Genomic DNA, 18,594 nt, shown 5'->3' on the forward strand with positions numbered 1-18,594 from the left:
TCTGACGCCGTCTCTGTTCAAGAGCGGCTCGACACGAGGACTGCGACAGCTGAAACCATGTCTGCATACGTCTGTGCTGGTGGTTCTTGAAGCTCTGACTCCAGCTGCAGTCCACTCTTTGTGAATCTCCCCACATTTTTGAATGGCTTTTGTTCTACAATCCTCTCCAGGGTGCAGTTATCCCTGTTGTTGGACACTTTTTTCTACCACATCTTTTCCTTCCCTTCATTTCTCTATTAATGTGCTTGGACACAGAGCTCTGTGAACAGCAGCCTCTTTAGCAATGACCTTTGTGTCTTGCCCTCCTTGTGCAAATTGTCAAAGGTCGTCTTTTGGACAAGTCAGCAGTCTTCCCCATGATTGTGTAGCCTACAGAACGAGACTGAGAGACCATTTAAAGGCCTTTGCAGGTGTTTGGAGTTAATTAGCTGATTAGAGTGTGGCACCAGGTGTCTTCAATATTGAACCTTTTCACAATATTCTAATTTTCTGAGATACTGAATTTGGGGTTTTCATTAGTTGTCAGTTATATATATCAGTCTGTGTGTAATGAATGAATATAAATATACAAGTTTCCCTTTTTGAATGGAATTACTGAAATAAATCAACTTTTTCATGATATTCTAATTTTATGACCAGCACCTGTATGTCCCGTGGATGGGATGTGGCCACTTAACAGGTTAAACATAAACTCTGGGAGAGGGGTTGACTCCCGCTCCTGAACACCCACTGAACTCCAAAATATTACTCTCAATTAATATACCTCAACCCAAACGAGAGTTAGAGTCCAAGAATAAACTCCACAAAATTAACACTTTCACTCTTTTTTGCCTAACGACCAAATTTTTCACTCCAGACATTTGCTGCAAACCCAGGACCTTCCTGCTGCGTGGCGATGGTGCTACCCACCACACCACCACGCTGCCGTGGTGGTAGTAATAAATATATTATCTGATTTATCGATGACAATGATTTCAGGCATTGGCGTTTGACTTGGACCTAGCTAAGATCTGAGACTTGATCTGGACTTGGAAAGTACTGACTTTCCCACACTTCTGTAAAATTAAAATATATTTGGATTTCCTCAGAAGCAGCTCTTAGCATTATATGGGCTACAGTACATGGCTTTCAATGCTACTGGGAGCTCCTTTGAACAGCAGAAATTGCAGTAAGTATATAATCTACCTTTATTTGGAACATTTGTTGTAGCTGATACAGGTAAAGCAGGAAGAGCTCAACAACAGCTGTGGCATTAATTTCATATCCTGGAGGCACGTCTACTGCAGAGGCAGCTACACGTACCTTGTTCAAACAAAAGACATGACTCATCACATGAAACCAAACCTGGAATTTCCTGCATGTTGTGTAAAACACCACCTGAAGAAATGTATAACTGGCGTTGGATGCAACCTGAGGGGGAAGTTATTGAGATACACAGGAGTTATGAAACTTAATTACTCATCTAGAGTCAACAGATACAACTGTGAAAACATTTGCATTATCTGTCTTGGTTTTCCCTTGAAGACTTGCTTTTGGAATGCTCCTTGGCCACATGTTCATATTGCATTTGGTTAAATGGTGCTGTGTGGCTCGGTGGGTGGAGGAAGGCTTTTGTTTTATGCATACAGCTCCATGGTTCGCTGCCAGAATTGGAGGGGGGGGGCTCATCTCCCACTATGTAGAGCAATGCACTAAGTCATCCAGGTTTGGGGATTTAAAACTGCACAATGAGCCATCAATGCTGATGATGGAGGCTGCTGTAGTTCTGGAATGGCAAATTTAATTTCAAATCAAACAGGGAATTCCCAAAGAGCTAATTCATGCCATCAGCTGCAATTCAGTTGTTGGAATCACTGAAAATGTACATGAAAACAAATGGCCGGCTCCTCGTGTCCATGAAACTGTGAAAAAGCATTTGTCCCCTTCCTGATTCCTTTTCTCTTTCTCATCAGTATTATGATATCAGACAAAGATAATCTGAGTAAACACAAAACACAGTTTTTAAATGATGATATTAATATAAAATAACCACATTTTTTGGAAAGCTGAGTTTGATTTCACTGCCACACCCGCTGAATCAAGAAGTCAGTTATCACAAACGCTTGATTGCAGTTCTTGCTGCCGAGGGCGACACAACCAGTTATAAGTTTTAGGGGCAGTTACTTTTTCACACAGGGCAGGCAGGTTTAGATAACGTCTTTCAGTTTCAAAGTGAAATCATCATTTCAGATTCACTCAGGTTATTTTAGTCTAATATTAAAGTTTGTTTGGTGATCTGCAACATGTAATTGTGACAAATACGCAAAGAACAAATAAGAAATTGGGGGGGGGGTTACTGTTTCACAGCACTGTATAGAAAAAGTCAAAGAGAAGGACTGAAGATATATAACATGAGAAAACAGCCTGCTCCCAGTAATTGCAACAAATGCTACAATAAAAACTTAAGGACACGTGTGTGATTGTGCAGCATCTTTTTTGTGAAACATCTTGTATTTCACACATGGCAGACCTCACATCTGCAGCCTCTTCCTGTCCTTGTGTAGCCAGCAGACTTTCTGCTTCCCTGGAGCCATGCTTTTCTCTGTCCTGGGAAAAAAAAGAGTTTTGGATGCCTTCTTTGTATGCCACGTGTTCATACAGCTTGAAATGAAGTGTTTTGCAGAAAAGCTGACAGTCCAACCAAAGCCTCTTAAATCAGATGTCACAAGAATTTGGGGACATTGTGACTTTATGAGAAAAGGCAAATATGCATTTTCTCATGCTTTTGGAGCATGTGCGTTTATTCCAGATTTTAATCGATCAGAAAATGAAAAGGTTTTAATCATTTCCTTTAGTTTCAAAGATCTCCCTTCACAACAGAAAGTTTTGATGGCCAAATATTAATAAGAACCATTTGATTGAAGAGCAACAGAAACGCATTTTTCCCTCATTCACAAGTCTGACGTGAATGTGGCCCAGCTCGGGTTCCTGCTGCACTCCAAGTTTCCTGAGATGTTTCTATGCTGGTTTTGTTATTTTATACAACATTTCAAACACTATTTATTCTTCTTTTGTGATCATTATTATGTACCCTATTCATAAGGTGATACAGATGTTGGGTGTGTGCAATGGGAACTCCAGCGCTGCATCAGAAACAGCTGCTTCCATCGCGTGCACGCGCACGTTGCTCATGAGCCCTTTAAGTGCTGTCAGAATAATTGGAGTCCAAAGTTGGGAAAAGATTACCAAACGAAAAGTGAGGTCGGTGGATGACGCGTTCATCCCCAGCAAGCAAGCAGCGTTGTTGTTGTTGTGAATCAGATTTACATCGTTTTTCTGATGAGTGTGACGATGTTCACCACTCTGGGGAGCCAAGTGCTGCACTTAAGTACAGTGCTGACGTAAATATATTTTAGTTGAGCACCAATCAGCCACTTCATTTAAAGCATCCTTTAATTATATGTAGGTTCAGGAGCTTTGGCAGTGGATCAGTGGATCCGGGGGCCTTCCTTATGCTTCATTAGATGAGACATGAACATCAGGGCCTGCCATTTCAGTGGGAGGAGGTGGGCAGGCAGGTGCTTGGTGGTGGAGCAGCATCTAAAAGTAACACCCACATGAATGGCAGCACAGGTTTCCCAGCAGCACAGTGATCAAAGTCATATACTTGACCTGTCAGGTCTAAATGTTGGAGTCTGTCTTTGATGGTTACATTTTTAGGGTTTCCATTTAATTAACTGAATTTACAGATTAAAACACCTTCAGTTATTCTTTCACAGTGAAATGCTGGGCATCCGTAATTTGATGGGATGGCCTTCACAAAGACTGGGACTTTTACACTGGATATTTTTATATTTTCATATTAAAAACAAAAAAAGACGATTTTTTTGCAATTTACTGTAAACCTGTATTAACAGTCCTGTTCTTTCCCACTTAATAAAATATGTATTGTGTGCTTATCAAGCGCTTTTCATTGAACAGCTTTGTTCCATAACTTTATAAGCAGTGACCATTACCGTACCTAAGCGGCGCCTGCAGCGCTCAGCAGTACGACTTTCTGAGCAGCACTTGATGGAAGCCAAAGTTTTCGCCCAGTTCTGGGTGAAGTTGGCTAAAAGCAGGACTTTTGTTTCGCGGCGGGTCTGCGTGCGCTGTGGGCCAGCTTGGACTTTTATTGGGGACGTGAATGAGTCAGAAAGATGCAGAAACTGCAGCGGTGACGTCGCTGCGCTGATTTCCTTCATTTCGCGGATCAATCTGTGAAGTTGGTGATTGTGACATGCAGCTGCTCACACCGCTGGATGGTCTCCGCACTGCCTGAAAGCGCCTTTAAACTCTGATTTTTCCCTGTAGTTTTTCTGGCTCACAAACATGCTAGCAAAGTTGTCACGTTGTTTCGGCGCGGAGGAGAAACTTCTTCACGGGAAGAGTCGCTGGACTTCAGCGGTGCTCGCTGCGCTCCTCCTGGGTTTGTTTGCCTCGTCTTGCTGGGCGGAAGAAACGTCCTGCCACGGAGCGTACGACCTCTACTTTGTTTTAGACAAGTAAGTCAAAGTGGAGAAAGGGGGTGAGCTTTAGTGTGTGTAAATGTAACCACTTGTTGTTACGAACTCTTGATTTGCGCGTGGAGGCGTTAGAGCTGATGCACCCCCGGGATGAGAGGGGGAGTTTGGCTGCAGTGGCCAAGTTTTCTGTGACCTGCTCAGGAATTTAAGCTCGCAACATTTTCAGTATTTTTGTAGGTTTTACAGAAGTTTGTGTCACCATAAAGTTCAGATAGGATTACTATTATATGAGACAGGGACTTATCCAAAGGGGGGACCGCTGTCTACAGACTAAAGTATTCATTTGGCGTCGTTGCATGAGAGAATGAATTGGACAGTGCAGGGTAATTTTATTGTATTTACTCAAGTATGTTACTGAAGTTCAGTGTTAATGAACTTCACATTTTTCTGTGTTATGCTGCTTTCTTCTTCTGCTCCATTTTTTTCTGAATGCAAATATTGTACTCTGTACTTAGTCCATTTATTTGAACTTCCTTATTTATATTTTACTGTATAAATCTGCTAATATCTGATGCTGTATTGCTCGTCATGGCCCTTTCAGCTGCTTCCTTATGTCCCAGATATGGCAGGTTTTGCCCTCCGTGACACAATCGTCCCATATGTCCAGGCTTGGGACAGGAGTACACCTGAGGCAAATGTGCTAACCACTGCAGCATGGAGTCGTGGTGGTGTGTTCTAGATAAATCTGCTCAGCAGAATATGCCATTAAAATCATTTCCCCCTCAAATATTAAAGTGACATACACATTAAAGAATCAATAGTTATGATCTAATAACAGCACCTGTGTGATTCTGCGTAGAGTACTTTAATTTTAGGTAGTTACATTACAAGTACAAATCTAAAAGTTTAAACTGTTAAGTGGGATTATGACTTTTGTGTGAGTAAAAAGTTTAAACACAGAATCAGTGTTTGAACTCTGCAGTGCAGCTGTTAGAGCACGGGGCTGCAGATGTGATGGGGCACCAGCACCTTACCTTTAAGATCTCGTCAGCTCCTGAGTTGTTTTTTTTTAAGGGTTTAGAAGTTATCAACTTCAGATTTGGTGTGTTTCATCTACACACCAAGGGGAATCTACATTTAAAAAATGGTGAGGTTTTGGCAAGGGGGCGTGGCCCTTATGCCCCCCTGAAATTTGATCATTCGCCATGAAATTTTGATTGGCTCTCATTCATACCTACATAATCCAATCTGGATCAAACTTTCTAGGTAGGATGAGTATCCACCCCTGAACACATACATATGGCAATATTTTATGACAATTGCAGCGCCACCTAGTGGGAGCAGGAAATGTCATGTTTTACACTTTCAGGTCCAGCTCTACGGTGGTTGAGCAGAACCATCTCAAATTTCCCCTGGAAAGCCTTAAGGAGTTGGGCTTACACTGTTTTCAAAACTGTGAGCTTTAGCCAAAGGGCGTGACCCTGGCAGGATGGTAAATTTGGATATTTCAACATGAAGACAAAAAGGGCTGCAACTCAAAGTTACCTTACCCAATCTGCCTCAAACTTCAGTGGCTTGATAAGCCTCCTGCCCTGAACACATTGATATGCATAAAATCCATAAACGTTATAGCGCCACCTAGTGGCAGCTCAAAATATCATAAAATAGCATGTTTTTTGGGTAGCTCCCGAGCTACATTTTATCTACAGCTCTGAACTTTTGCAGACTCATGTAACATCCTAAGATGAACAAAAAAGTCTCTTGGACCCATAGTCAAACCCCTACAGGAAGTCGGCCATCTTCAATTGAAGGTGTCAATTTTTGCCATTTCCATGCCTGCTATTTGAACGAACTCCTCCTAGGACATTTGACCCAGTGAGACCAAAATGGCTCCATATTATCTAGACAAGGAGCCCATCAAATATTGTGGAAAGTTTTACAAAATATTAAACGTCCTTGTCACACCGGGCCATTGAAGTTGGCCTTCGTTTTTCTCCCTCACCACCAAAATTGTTTGTGCACATGTTTGCACATGCTTTGTCTGATCAGCCTGAAAATTTAATCACTCATGTACACACCCAGCCTAAATCCATAACTACAGATTCAAGACTGTAGGTGCAAGAGCGCCCCCTACAGAAGCAAATGAAAATTTGTATGACCATCCACAGAATTAGTTTTGCTCTGAAATACATGAAAATATCTTTCACCATTCTTACAAAATCCTCATCAGTTTGATAAGCCTCCTGTCCTGAACACATTGATATGCATAAAGTCCATAAAAGTTAGAGCGCCACCTACTGGCAGCTTGAAATATCATAAAATAGCATGTTTTTTAGCTAGCCCCAGAGCTACATTTTATCTGAAATTTTGCACATTCGTGTAACATCCTAAGACGTACAAAAAAGTCTCTTGGACCCATACTCAAAACCCTACAGAAAGTCCACCATCTTCAATTGAATGTGTCAATTTTTGCCATTTCCATGCCTGCTATTTGAATGAACTCCGCCTAGGGCATTTGACCCAGTGCAACCAAATTGGCTCCACATCATCTAGACAAGGAGCCCATTAAATATTGTGGAAAGTTTTACAAAATATTAAATGGCCTTGTCACACCAGCCGTTTGAATTTAATCTTTGTTTTTCTCCCTTACCACAGCATTGTTTGTACACTCATTTGCACATGCTTTGCCCAATCAAGCTAAAAATGTAATCACTCATGTACACACACAGGGTGAACCCATAACTACGGATTCAAGGCTATAGAAGCAAGAGTGCCCCCTACTGAAGCAAATGAAAATTTGTACAACATCCACAAAATTAGTTTTTCTGAAATGTATGAAAATTGGTTTCAACATTCTTGACATCATCCTGAAAAAAAAAGTCAATTAGACCCATGCCTTATTTTGCACACTTCAGCCGTGACCAACCCCCAAATACTCAATTGGGTCTATCTGGACAGCAAAAGATATCTTTTCCCATAAACGAATTCAACTTTCTACAGAACTTTTATACACCATCACACTTAAAAAAACCTCAGAGTCCGCCAGTGGTCGAAGTGCGCCACGGGTCGACGTGCGCCACGGGTGCGAGGGCCCGATATCACCGCTTGCGGTTTTAATTTTTAATGAGTTTGTTAGTGTCACAGAAACGGATGGGTCCAATGTAACACGTCCTCCATTTGTTGGTTCTGGGTGCCAACGCTCAAGATGTTTGGATGGGATTCAAACTGGATTTCTAACTGTTGCTGAAGTACATGTGTGCAGGCGGATAGATGGAGTCTGCTCCCGTGAAGTTTCCCTGTGCTTTGAACACACTGTTGTTTTGCTAGATTGCTTCAAGCTGTGAATGTCAAAGACCTTATCACTGAATGCATTTACAAGTTACTGATAGTTTCCAGTGTTTGCTTTGATTTGATTTAAGTCTGAATAAATGTGCACAGTTTGCAGTACAAAGAAGAAATATTGATGGCAGCGTGCACCAAAGGTGATAACATTACTGCAGGCACGTGCTGCACTTTGATTTGGTTTTGGCTGGCTAATCTTTGTGGGCTTTGTACAAGTGGAGGCTAGTTCATATTCAAAGTGAATAAGCTGCAGGCACGAGCCTGCGTGCAGGTCTACTCATATCTCCAAAAACCATCAATACGATTCCCAGATAGCACATGGCAGGAATTGCATCAAAGACTAAATTTTCCACAGAAAACTGTGACAAAACTTTCCTGAGTATCACTTCTTGTTTTGCTTTTCCAACAGTGTAACAGTCTTTATTTTTCTGACACCTTTAGGTGAAGACCACAGCAAGCTGAGTGCAGTATAAAATGTCACGTTTACTGCGTTGGCGTCACAGTTGATGTGCACAATATCCAATATGTCAGGCCTAACTGCAGCTTAACCCTTCATAGGGCGCTCATTGATATACTTTGAAATTCAGAATTTCAACCATTCAGTGTTATTGGGGGACATAACAAAACTTAATTACTGTTGTGACATTTTTCAAAATGTTTCATTTTCATGTAGAAAATCAAGGTCAACAAAGTTACCGTATTTGGCTTCTTGCCCGTCTGTGGTAAAAAAAACATTCCAAGAAATGTATATATATAAAAATACAAGAAAAACAAATATATGGTGAAAGGAGCATGTGTTTTAGAACATTACAACAGATTCATTACAGCATCACTGCTCCCATGTCACTTGGGCCTGAGGTGTCCGGTTTTAGGTGGGAGGGACATTTTTAGGGTCTGCCAGGTGATCATCTTCCTTCTGGTCATCATCACTGATGGCAAGGTGGGCTAACATGACCACAGTCTCCCTGCTCTTGCCATAAACTATCTAAACTGACATTTGCAAAAAATTAATACACAAGCAATAAAACAACTGGTATAAACTGACAAAAATCACTATTTATAGCTTTAAAATCTCTAGAAATGGGTTAAATATTATTTTTCAGTGCTATAAAAAACTTTGGCAATATAAAAAATAGTGTTCTAAGCTTTATTCCCTCATTTGTAAAGGAAATACACTTAGCATAATTTGTTAGATGCATCAGGCATATGTCCAATTATGGTCATCTCTTGTGTTTATGTGAACAGGGCGTATGATCAAATATGGTGCCCACATTTTTCATGGCGTAATTTCACTCATTTTACTAAGTCTTTCACAAACAACACGTATGCCATTACTTCGCACAACTATGTGAGTTTTATCAACTTAGCATTTTTAGTTTTGATGTTTTGAACATAAATGTACAGCGAGCCCCGTAAGGCTCTTTTTTTCAGTTCCGTGAAAACACAAACTTTGACGTGTTCCAGGTCTCTGCTGATTGGTTGAATGCTACGGTGAGGTGTTCAGTCATGTAGCATGATCTTTGCTGATTGGCTGGATGAAAACCATATGCTTCTTAACCTGACTGAGATGCAGTACTGTCATCATTTATCAAGTGTGTGGAAATTACCAAATATGGTAACTTGCCCTATAAAGGCTAGCGTTCATAGTTATAGTTATGCAAGGCACATTGCAAATTGCCTAAGAGTTTAATTGATATATCACATGAATCACAGCATGATACAATAGATTAGTAAGCTCACTAATTTTTACAGTACCTGCATCCCAGTGTTTTGGGTTTCTGAGTAATCATGCAACCAGGAAGCTTAAGTTGGGTTTAGTGTGAAGTTTTAGTGTGAAGAGCAGCTGAAAGTTGGAACTGGAAGCTCGGTTTGCCTTGCAGGGTGTTGCAGAAGCTTCCAGTCGCTCTGCAGCTGCAGCAGCTTTGGATGAATTAAAAACAGACACATGATGATTATGATGCATTGGCAGTTTAGGTCTCTGGAGAGTTCAGGAGATGACTTGAAAAGGGTACACACACACACACACACACACACACACACACACACACACACACACACACACACACACACACACACACACACACACACACACACAGACACACACACACACACACACACACACACACACCAGATCAGGATCAGCTTGCATGGACTCGAGACTCAGTCCTGGGCTGTGATGACTCACAGTTGGGTGATACTTGAGGGCTGCAGCTTGGTTAGATGGTGTATTTCAATGCTTGGTTGCATGTGGTGAAGAGAGTTCTGTGTTAAACCTCATGAAACCACAAATGTGTTACCATGACCTCATTATACCTTCATGCACCTGATGCTAACCAAACTTTAACCATGCTGCTCTCTTTAAGGAGCAGAGTTGGTCACATGTCATGACTTTATTGTTTTTTTTTTACCATCACAGGAAATGCTGCCAGTGTAGAGCCACGATGTGATAAGAGGAAGAATGGAGGTTTCTCAACTGTTACTGTGTTGTTTCATTGTTTCAACATGTGCAGAAACGGATATCTGTCCTGACAGTAGAACATGTCTTTTAATTAAAGTTTAGTGATGAAAAAGACTGAAAGTTATCATTGTTACTTAAATCTTTTAACCCTTTTTACCTGACATGATAAACTAGTGGGAGTTTTAACACGGTCACAGATTAACACACACCCTGTTCAGTGCCACCAAACCAACCTTATGGTGCACCGACAAATCCTGTGGAAACCGCTTTGAACAGATGTTAGTGCTGCAATGCTTCCTGTGTCATTTATGCTTGCACAATGCTGCTTCAGACATCACAGATGCAGATGCTTCACAGCCACGTTCAGGAAGAGCAGCGTCGGTGTGTTAAAGAGTTTACAGCCTCGACAGCGACTGTTTTTAATCCTGTCGTCCCACGGCCTGGAAACGCGCCATCGCTCAGGACCGTTGAGTTGAAGCGCTGCTCCCCTGACCCTTTTATTTTTGACTGCCCCACCCTTGTTTAAATTCTTAAAATTACAGGATGATGACCAAGATTGTTGGCACAAGTTTGACAGAGTTCACAGATCTGTTTGTTCTGCTTTTTGTTTTTGGTACAAATTTGCTAATTAAGCTCTCGGTTGGATTTACAAATGCAGGTTTACATGTGTGAAATGCATGTTTGTTACTGCTCAGCTTGCATAGCTGGACTGTTGGATTTCCTGATTGAACTGATAAGACTGGAGTCTTGAAGTAAGTGGTTTGTGCTGAAGCGTCTGCTGCAGCAGTCACTGCCTTACAGACAGATGTCCTGAGTGCGTGGTGGTCACTGTGTCAGTCACACAGTAACAAACACCCTGTTTGATCCTCCATTTGGACTCTAGTAGAGGTCACAAGTGAACTTCATGTTGCATAAACTAGCAGCTGAGCCCAAAAACCCATCAGGAAAGTGTTTACTGAGGTCACAGAGGGAGAGAACTCAGAGCTGCTTTCCCACAGACCTCCCATAGTGGAGTCACCCCTGTAGGCCGTTAGGTAGAATGCAGGCTGATGGCACTTCTGCACTGGCTTCACTTTTCAGACCCACTGTGTTCATCTTTTTACATTCACACTTGGCAACCAGCCTGTCCGTCCTCTGTGATGTGCAGAGCTGTAGTCAGCCAAAGAAGACCGAGCATTGCTTGAAATGGTTCTTCTCTGCACCCAGTCGATTGGAGTACGCTCTGCCTGGAGCTGTACAACCCTGAAAGAATTACGAGCATAAAAGGCAAGTATTTGCAGCTTATTAAATCGTTCTGAGATGGTTTCTTTAAAATGGAACGGTAACAGACTGAGAGCTCAACACCGAACATCAGATTTCCAAGAAAAGATCTATATCCGCTCGGGCTGTGCCGTATCACATCACTGAGTACAACCAGGCTAAGAAGGAGGAGATGCCGCAGCTGGTGATGTGCAGCCCAAATGTAAAGAAATGACTGAAGTGCATTTTTCATAGACTGAGGAAGGAATTTCCTTAGTTGTAGAGGTATTTTCATAGTATTTATACCTGTACCTTCTATAAATAATTGTTTCATCTATTGTTTGCTCTGTTGATCAAGGTTATTGATGCCAACTGGCAAAATTCTGTTAAATGAGAGATTATTGACTAAATAATGGAGTGGTGAACCCGGAGACTGATGTACGGCTCACCTAAAGCCTCCTCAGAGGGCAGTGAAATATGTAAATGAATCTTTAGCACCAGGTTCCAATAACAAACCCAAATGTTAATAAAGAAAACAGAATCAGCTGTTTGGATTGTTATGAGCACATACGTAGATTGAAGCTTTGAAAACTTGATTAGAGTTTTTTCAAAGCAGAGATGCTAACTTCTAATCTGTTTGCTGATCATAAACCGAGCCATCACACGGAGATCCTCCAGAGCAGATTCCCATCCTTTTAACTGTTAAAGCCACAAAGAACTTCTTCTAATTCGATGCAAACACATCAGTGTTGTCAAAGCAGAGTGAAGCGGTTCTTGCCTGTTTCCTTGGCTGTGACCTTGTCTATGGGCAGCAGGGAGGAGAAGGAGGTGGCATGAAAGATGAGCCTCCTAATGGTCAAACTCTTCTTTTATGTGCTCCGTACATACATAGAATTGTAATTATTGATTTAATTACCTCTTTGTCGTTACATCAAGGGCACATTTTACACTCTGTGTTCATTGTGGTCACCGAGGGGTGAGAGGGGCCAAGGGCTGTAGGTTCACACCCACCCGACGCTGGCTCGTCCTTGGAAAATTTATGTGTCATTTTCAGCAATTACTAAGTCCTAATTAGTTTTAATGAGTCAAAAGACAGAAGTACTCACACCTTATACCACGTTTCTCTGCACTGACTTCTTCAGTGTGCTCAGGAAAGGCTGCAGCCACGAGCCTGTAAGATGTTGGAGAGATTCCACGTGTCCAAACTGCACGAGTGAATCTGAAATAACTTCAGTGGCACTCAACCTCTGTCCAGGAACTTCCTGTTAGATTTCAGCTCTGTTGGCTCGCTACATTAGTAGACAGGCAGCCCAACAGCTGAAGTGGCTGCTATAGTACACAGACTTTGCACAGTTATCCAGCATGTGGCTGGTGTTAAATGTCCAACTGTGGTTGTGGTACAAAGCACAAATACTGTACAGTATTTTACTCCCCAGCACACAATCTGCTGCAACCGATGAGCTGTGAGCTGACTGTTGTTTTCTTGTTTTCAGGTCTGGAAGCGTCGCTAGTGACTGGTTTGAGATCTATTCCTTTGTGAAGAATCTCACGGACCGGTTTGTGAGGCAAGTATGAATCACAAGAGTCTCAGAAATGATTTAGGTTTTGTATTCTCATGTTTTCAAATAGGGAAAAATGTTAGCAGAAGATTCCTGCACGTGGAAAGAATAGCAGGACGCTGAAAGAAAGAGGACTAAGTCGGGGACATGGAAGAACCCTTTTTGTCTGTTTTACATCTGTGCGGCAGATTTATGGGATAAGTGTCCATCGCTCCACAGCTCACACCATCATTTCCAGCCAGTGCACACATTTAAATGCCTTTCCACCTGTTTTACAAACTATCATTGTGCAAAATCCACGGCATCCTCATAATTCATTAAAAAGACAAAACCGCAGAAAGCGGCTCAAAACGTTCAGCTTGCATAACGTTTGAGTCAAGCGGCGCCTGCCAGCACAGTACAGACGGTAGCGACCCAGCCAGAATGAAGTGGTTGGTTGAAGAAAATAGCAAAGGCACCAGGTGGGAGTGGGTGGCAGAGAGGAGCAGTCTTCTGGGCTGTGAGAATGGCCATTTGCACCAGGGGGGGTCCGGCTCCACACTTATCCCCTGCTTCCACCACAGAACGGCTGACAGGCAGACAATGTACAGTAAAGCAAAAGAACACTGGAAGGCGATGAAGACAATCTGCTAAACAATGCTCGCTCACCACGAGCACTTCTGTTCCGCCATGTGGAGCAAACTGGACTACTTCACCACCCCCCACCACCACTCCCAAAGAAAAAAACCCAACACCACCCTCTGATTTGTCCTTGGCATCAACTGGTTCTTTATCCCAAGTGGTTCTTACAAACAGAAAATGCTGCTGCTAAAGAGCTAACACATAACATCTTAAGCGCCACTGAAAATCTAAAGTTTGACGTTAAGTCGCCACCCACGATTTCTCATCCGCGGCTTGAGTGTGGTTAGTTTTTAGTCCACATATGACTCCCGAAACTTGCAGACAGGATGTGGATGTATACGGCTGCTACCGCTCCCTGCCAAATCTGGCCGTGTGGCTTAAAGATTGTGCTATTTTTGCGGGGGAGGATCGCGACTGGGCCATGTGTCATGTGGGTGAGAAATATCAGCACCTCTCCTTATGCTCTGAAGGCTTCGGATCTCTGAAGGAAACACTTAATTATCCGAAGTTTAACTCGCTCTGTGGGATGGCATCCGTGCGCTTTCTGTCTGTGGCAGAGGTGGGAAGTAACTGAGTGCATGTACTCGAGTACTCGTCTGAGTATTGCTTATTGATACTTTGTGTTCATGCACCCTTACTTTGGTTACCTTAGCATCCTGTGATTTCATGTAAAGTTGCATGATGTTACTTTCTTACCTTGTACACCACTTCTCAGATTGTATAGCTGGTTAGACAGATTGTGTCAGCTTTATGATTACACTGTGTCAGATTAACAAAGGGGACATGAATGCAGTCGAATGCTGTTAACACTGATGCCTCTGAGGACAAAAACATAAATGTAAAGCTTGCAGTCTTGAGAGTATTATTTTTTTGGGCTTGAGGTTTGTAATATTTGACACCATCAGACAGTTGGTGACTGCAGAGCTGAACTGTACAATATCAGCTTCATGTAATTTTAACACCTGTTACAGTGAAGGCTGTCTTCTTAAATGCACTTCCCTGTAATCAGTATCTTTAGATGGCCGTTCATGGAATGATATATTTTATCTTCAGTGTATTGAAAAAAGCCTGTCCGGTAACATGTGGTCCTTGTATGTGACAGCCCATCACAGCCCTGTGATCAGTTTCAGAGAGCGCCACTGAAATGAGTCACGCCCCACTGACGGGTACCTGCAGCTACTCTCGGTTTAGTTTAACTGAATTTCACATTGAAGCCTTAGCAACAACATACAGTTACATAATATAATAATAATAATAGTAAAGTATATGAAGATCTGGAGTTTATATCGTTTCAGTTCTTCAGTGTTTCAGGACTGAAGCTTTGCTTTAGTTTTATTATTATTGTTGTATAACTATGTTGTTACTAAGGCTTCAATATGAACACTAAAGCCCAGAGTAGCTGCAGGTACCCGTCAGCAGGGCGTGACCCATTTCAGCGGCGCTCTCTGAACCTGATCACAGCTGTGATGGGCTGTCAGTTAAAAGGACCACATGTTACTGGTGTTTTAGCTTCCTCTGCAGGCTCTGTCTTCATCCCTGTGCTGCTGCATGTTCACCAGTTTAAGCTGGATATTTCCTCAGAAAGCAGCTCGGTGATCTGCTGCTGCTCTGTTTTGACCGCCATGCTGAGTAGAAACAGCTCTGCCTGTGCTGTGAACACACACTCTGTGGTCAAACACACATCAAAGTGTCCAGTGTGTCATTTAACACCCTTAAACAGTCACAGGTACAATATATATACTATATTTGTGCAACCCTGTGTGTGCGTGTGTTTATGTGTGACTCACTACCACAACATGTTTCCTGTCTTATTAATCACTTCCTCAGTCCCAAAGAAGCTGCTTTAAGTCACTCACTAATATTAGTTGACATTAAAAGAGGCCCTTCTGTTTGGTTAATTATGAATGCATCTTTAATTCTCTGTAAGTAAACTGAACTCATGCTTATGTAACACTGTCAGTCACACTGACACAGCCCCATCTACCCTGAGTACTTCACTTTTGGTTATTTCATAAAGCCAATGAGGGACAGAAGTCCTGGTTTTATGGATAATAGCACTAATATAATGCAGGGATATTGTTGTCATGTAGCCCTTTAACGCCGGGCGATCGCTGCTGAAGTGCCCGTTTCTTGCCCTCAATAGCGGCGAACAGCTGATTGAGACGTGGCGTATCAGCTCGGAGTCGGCTGATCAAAGGAACGTTGATCAGCTGGCGTATTACCGTAACTCTGCAACCGTTTGTCCTATCGAAAAAGTGCAAACGGTTCCTGAAAGCCCAGAAATTGCGCGTCACAGCCATATAGGGGTATTACGGTATTTGTTGTCGGAAGTCCGCGAACGGCGGCACTTTTGAAGTATGTCGTGTCACATGGGACACATTCGGTGTTATAGGGTTAAGAACTCGTGTGAGATATTTTGAGTGCTGTTTCTGTTTGGTTATTTAACCATTTATTTTACTGACTTCTGTTCTTGTCTTCAGTCCGAGAATGAGAGTCTCCTTCATCGTTTTCTCAATCCAGGCCAAAGTCCTGCTGCCTGTGACCGGAGACAGGTACTAAACTCTGAATTTATTAACTTCATGCAAACATACGTGTTCCCAAACCTGCAGCTCCCAGATTTCTCCTTCAAACCCACAAATCTGCGTTTGATATTTTAATACTGGAATTTAGCATTTACACATCTGTGCCATCAGCTGAAGCAGGAAACATGAGGACAGATGCTGAAATATGTAAAGACGTCTCAGTGATCTTCATGATGATTCAACCTTTTATCCAAAAAATGATCTGGCAGCAGGCTGACGTCAGTCTCTGTGTTTGTGTTATGTATTCACCATCATTAAAACTCACAGAAATGATGTAAATTCATGTTGGGCAGGTATGTTAGTGAACCTTCTGTTTAATGTCAGCAAACTCAGATAAAAGTCTGCACTGATGTTTAAAGAAGCATTTTTATCCTTTAGTTTGTTTTTGTAGGTATTTATTCCTGCGCTGAAGCTTCATAATTAAAACAAACTGGTTACATAGGTTTCATAAATCATCAGTCTTTGAATATTAAGCCAGAGCAGAGCCACACACGGACGGTGGGCCAGCATTAGTAACAACTGATATCAGTTATTACATTTACTGTAGCTTTAGTATTATGATTTTCAGTTATTATTTACACACGTGCTGTTTGTAAAACATGCTGCTCTAATGAAGGTAACTGATGTGTTTGAACGGCGGTTCAGGTAGAGGCCAGTCCCTGGATTTCCAGCCTTCTTCTTCCAGAAAAAAGCCGTGGCTGCACATTTACATCGACTGATTATAACTTTTCTTATTCTTATGATATTTTTAGATACAAGATTGAAGAAGGTCTGCGACTTCTGCATGATGTGAGACCAGCAGGTGAAACGTACATGCACGAGGGACTCAAAAAGGTCTGTTTCCTCTCTGAAATGATAAAAATGGATTGTGTGAAGCTGAAGTCTGATCAGCTGTTGGCGTCGATCTGTCCTCGCAGGCCTCAGAACAGATACAGCAGCAGTCGGTCAAGTCCTCGAGCATCATCCTGGCTCTGACAGACGGGAAGCTCGAAGTTTATGTTCACGAGCTGACCGTAAAGCAGGTGACCACTTTATTCTGACCGCAGCTTTTCTCACACCAAATACAAATCATACTCTCCAGTTTTCCTCATTTAAAAAGTGAACTTTTACATTTTTTTCTATTTAATCGCAAAGCTATTGATGTGTTTATGTGCATTCATGCTGTGCTTTTCTTTCCTCTCCTTTTACATTCCAACCTGTTGCCCATCATCCACACATGCACGTCAACTTGAGGCTGAGGAAGCGAGGAAATACGGTGCTCGTGTTTACTGTGTGGGTATCAAGGACTTTGATGAGCAGCAGGTAAGAGGGCTTTAGTCTTAATCTAAACACAAGACAAGTCTGTTACTGACTGTGTGCGCAGCGATTTTTGTGTAAGACACATTGGAAGAGTGTCAGGAAAAGGTAAACAGCATCAGTGCTGTTACCTGTGTGATATTACACCTAAACATGTTCACACTGTCGGGCTCTGACCGCCTGTAAAGTGGCCGTAAATGATAATAATAATAATAACAACAATAATAATAATAATAATAAGCTTTAAAGCAGAGAACAGGCTTCATGACCTAGAGCTTACTCTGGAATTGCAGCTGCAGGAATATTTCCAGGATTCCTGCATCAGTAATTCTTAAAACGTTGTTGATCTTCATCTGTTGTTATAGACAAACACACCTGGATGTAACATGCACAGAGGTTTTTGTGCTTTTTGAATGCTTTGAGGTTTCAGTCCCTGTAAAAATGTAGTCACTGGTATAACCTCTGTAGCCTTCATCATTCCTGTTTCCTGCTGATGGCTTTGGAACGTTTCTCTGCAGAACACTTTGAGTCCACCTGTATTTGTGGGACGTCTTCGTCCCCTTCAGGTGATGCTGCAGCATTTCAGTGGGGTAAAGGCCGTGACCGATGTTCTCGTGCACTTTGGGTCACTGACTAGTTCAATTGTCCTCGAAGATCATCCCCCTGAATTCTTTTCATTCAATTGTAAATTCATTGTTTCCATTTCAAGGCCTACAAGGAGGCAGACAATCATGATGCTACTGCCGCCGTGCTTCACAGCTGAGGTTTTGGTGTCAGAGAAAAGTCTCAGTTTAGTCTCATTTGTTGCAGCTTGAAGGGTGCTGCAGTATTTATTTGCAGAGCAGTGGCTTCCTTTGGTCTTCTTCAGTTACCGCTATTCTTATTCAGTGTTTTCATTACAGGAGACACGCTGAAGCTGCAGCCGCCGGGTTGTTTCATTCAGGAGCTCCACTACGAGCAGCAGCAGCAGCAGCAGCCCTGCATTTCTCATATTTGTAGACAGTTTATGTGCA

At 42.2% G+C, this 18,594-nt stretch overlaps 1 protein-coding gene across 1 annotated transcript in view; it reads left to right on the forward strand.

Annotated features, from left to right (window-relative positions):
• Window positions 1-4,147: 4,147 nt before the first annotated feature.
• The window catches only part of antxr2a (ANTXR cell adhesion molecule 2a), an 82,085-nt gene continuing 67,638 nt past the window's right edge, over window positions 4,148-18,594 (forward strand). Inside the window, exons 1-6 of the mRNA XM_030723516.1 lie at window positions 4,148-4,523; window positions 13,017-13,088; window positions 16,184-16,255; window positions 17,038-17,119; window positions 17,203-17,307; window positions 17,519-17,587. Of these exons, the coding sequence (XP_030579376.1) occupies window positions 4,351-4,523; window positions 13,017-13,088; window positions 16,184-16,255; window positions 17,038-17,119; window positions 17,203-17,307; window positions 17,519-17,587 (573 nt within the window). The 5' untranslated portion in view covers window positions 4,148-4,350. The remainder of the gene's footprint in view (window positions 4,524-13,016; window positions 13,089-16,183; window positions 16,256-17,037; window positions 17,120-17,202; window positions 17,308-17,518; window positions 17,588-18,594) is intronic.

Source organism: Archocentrus centrarchus, unplaced genomic scaffold (genome assembly GCF_007364275.1).
Source record: "Archocentrus centrarchus isolate MPI-CPG fArcCen1 unplaced genomic scaffold, fArcCen1 scaffold_26_ctg1, whole genome shotgun sequence".
NCBI lineage: Eukaryota > Metazoa > Chordata > Actinopteri > Cichliformes > Cichlidae > Archocentrus > Archocentrus centrarchus.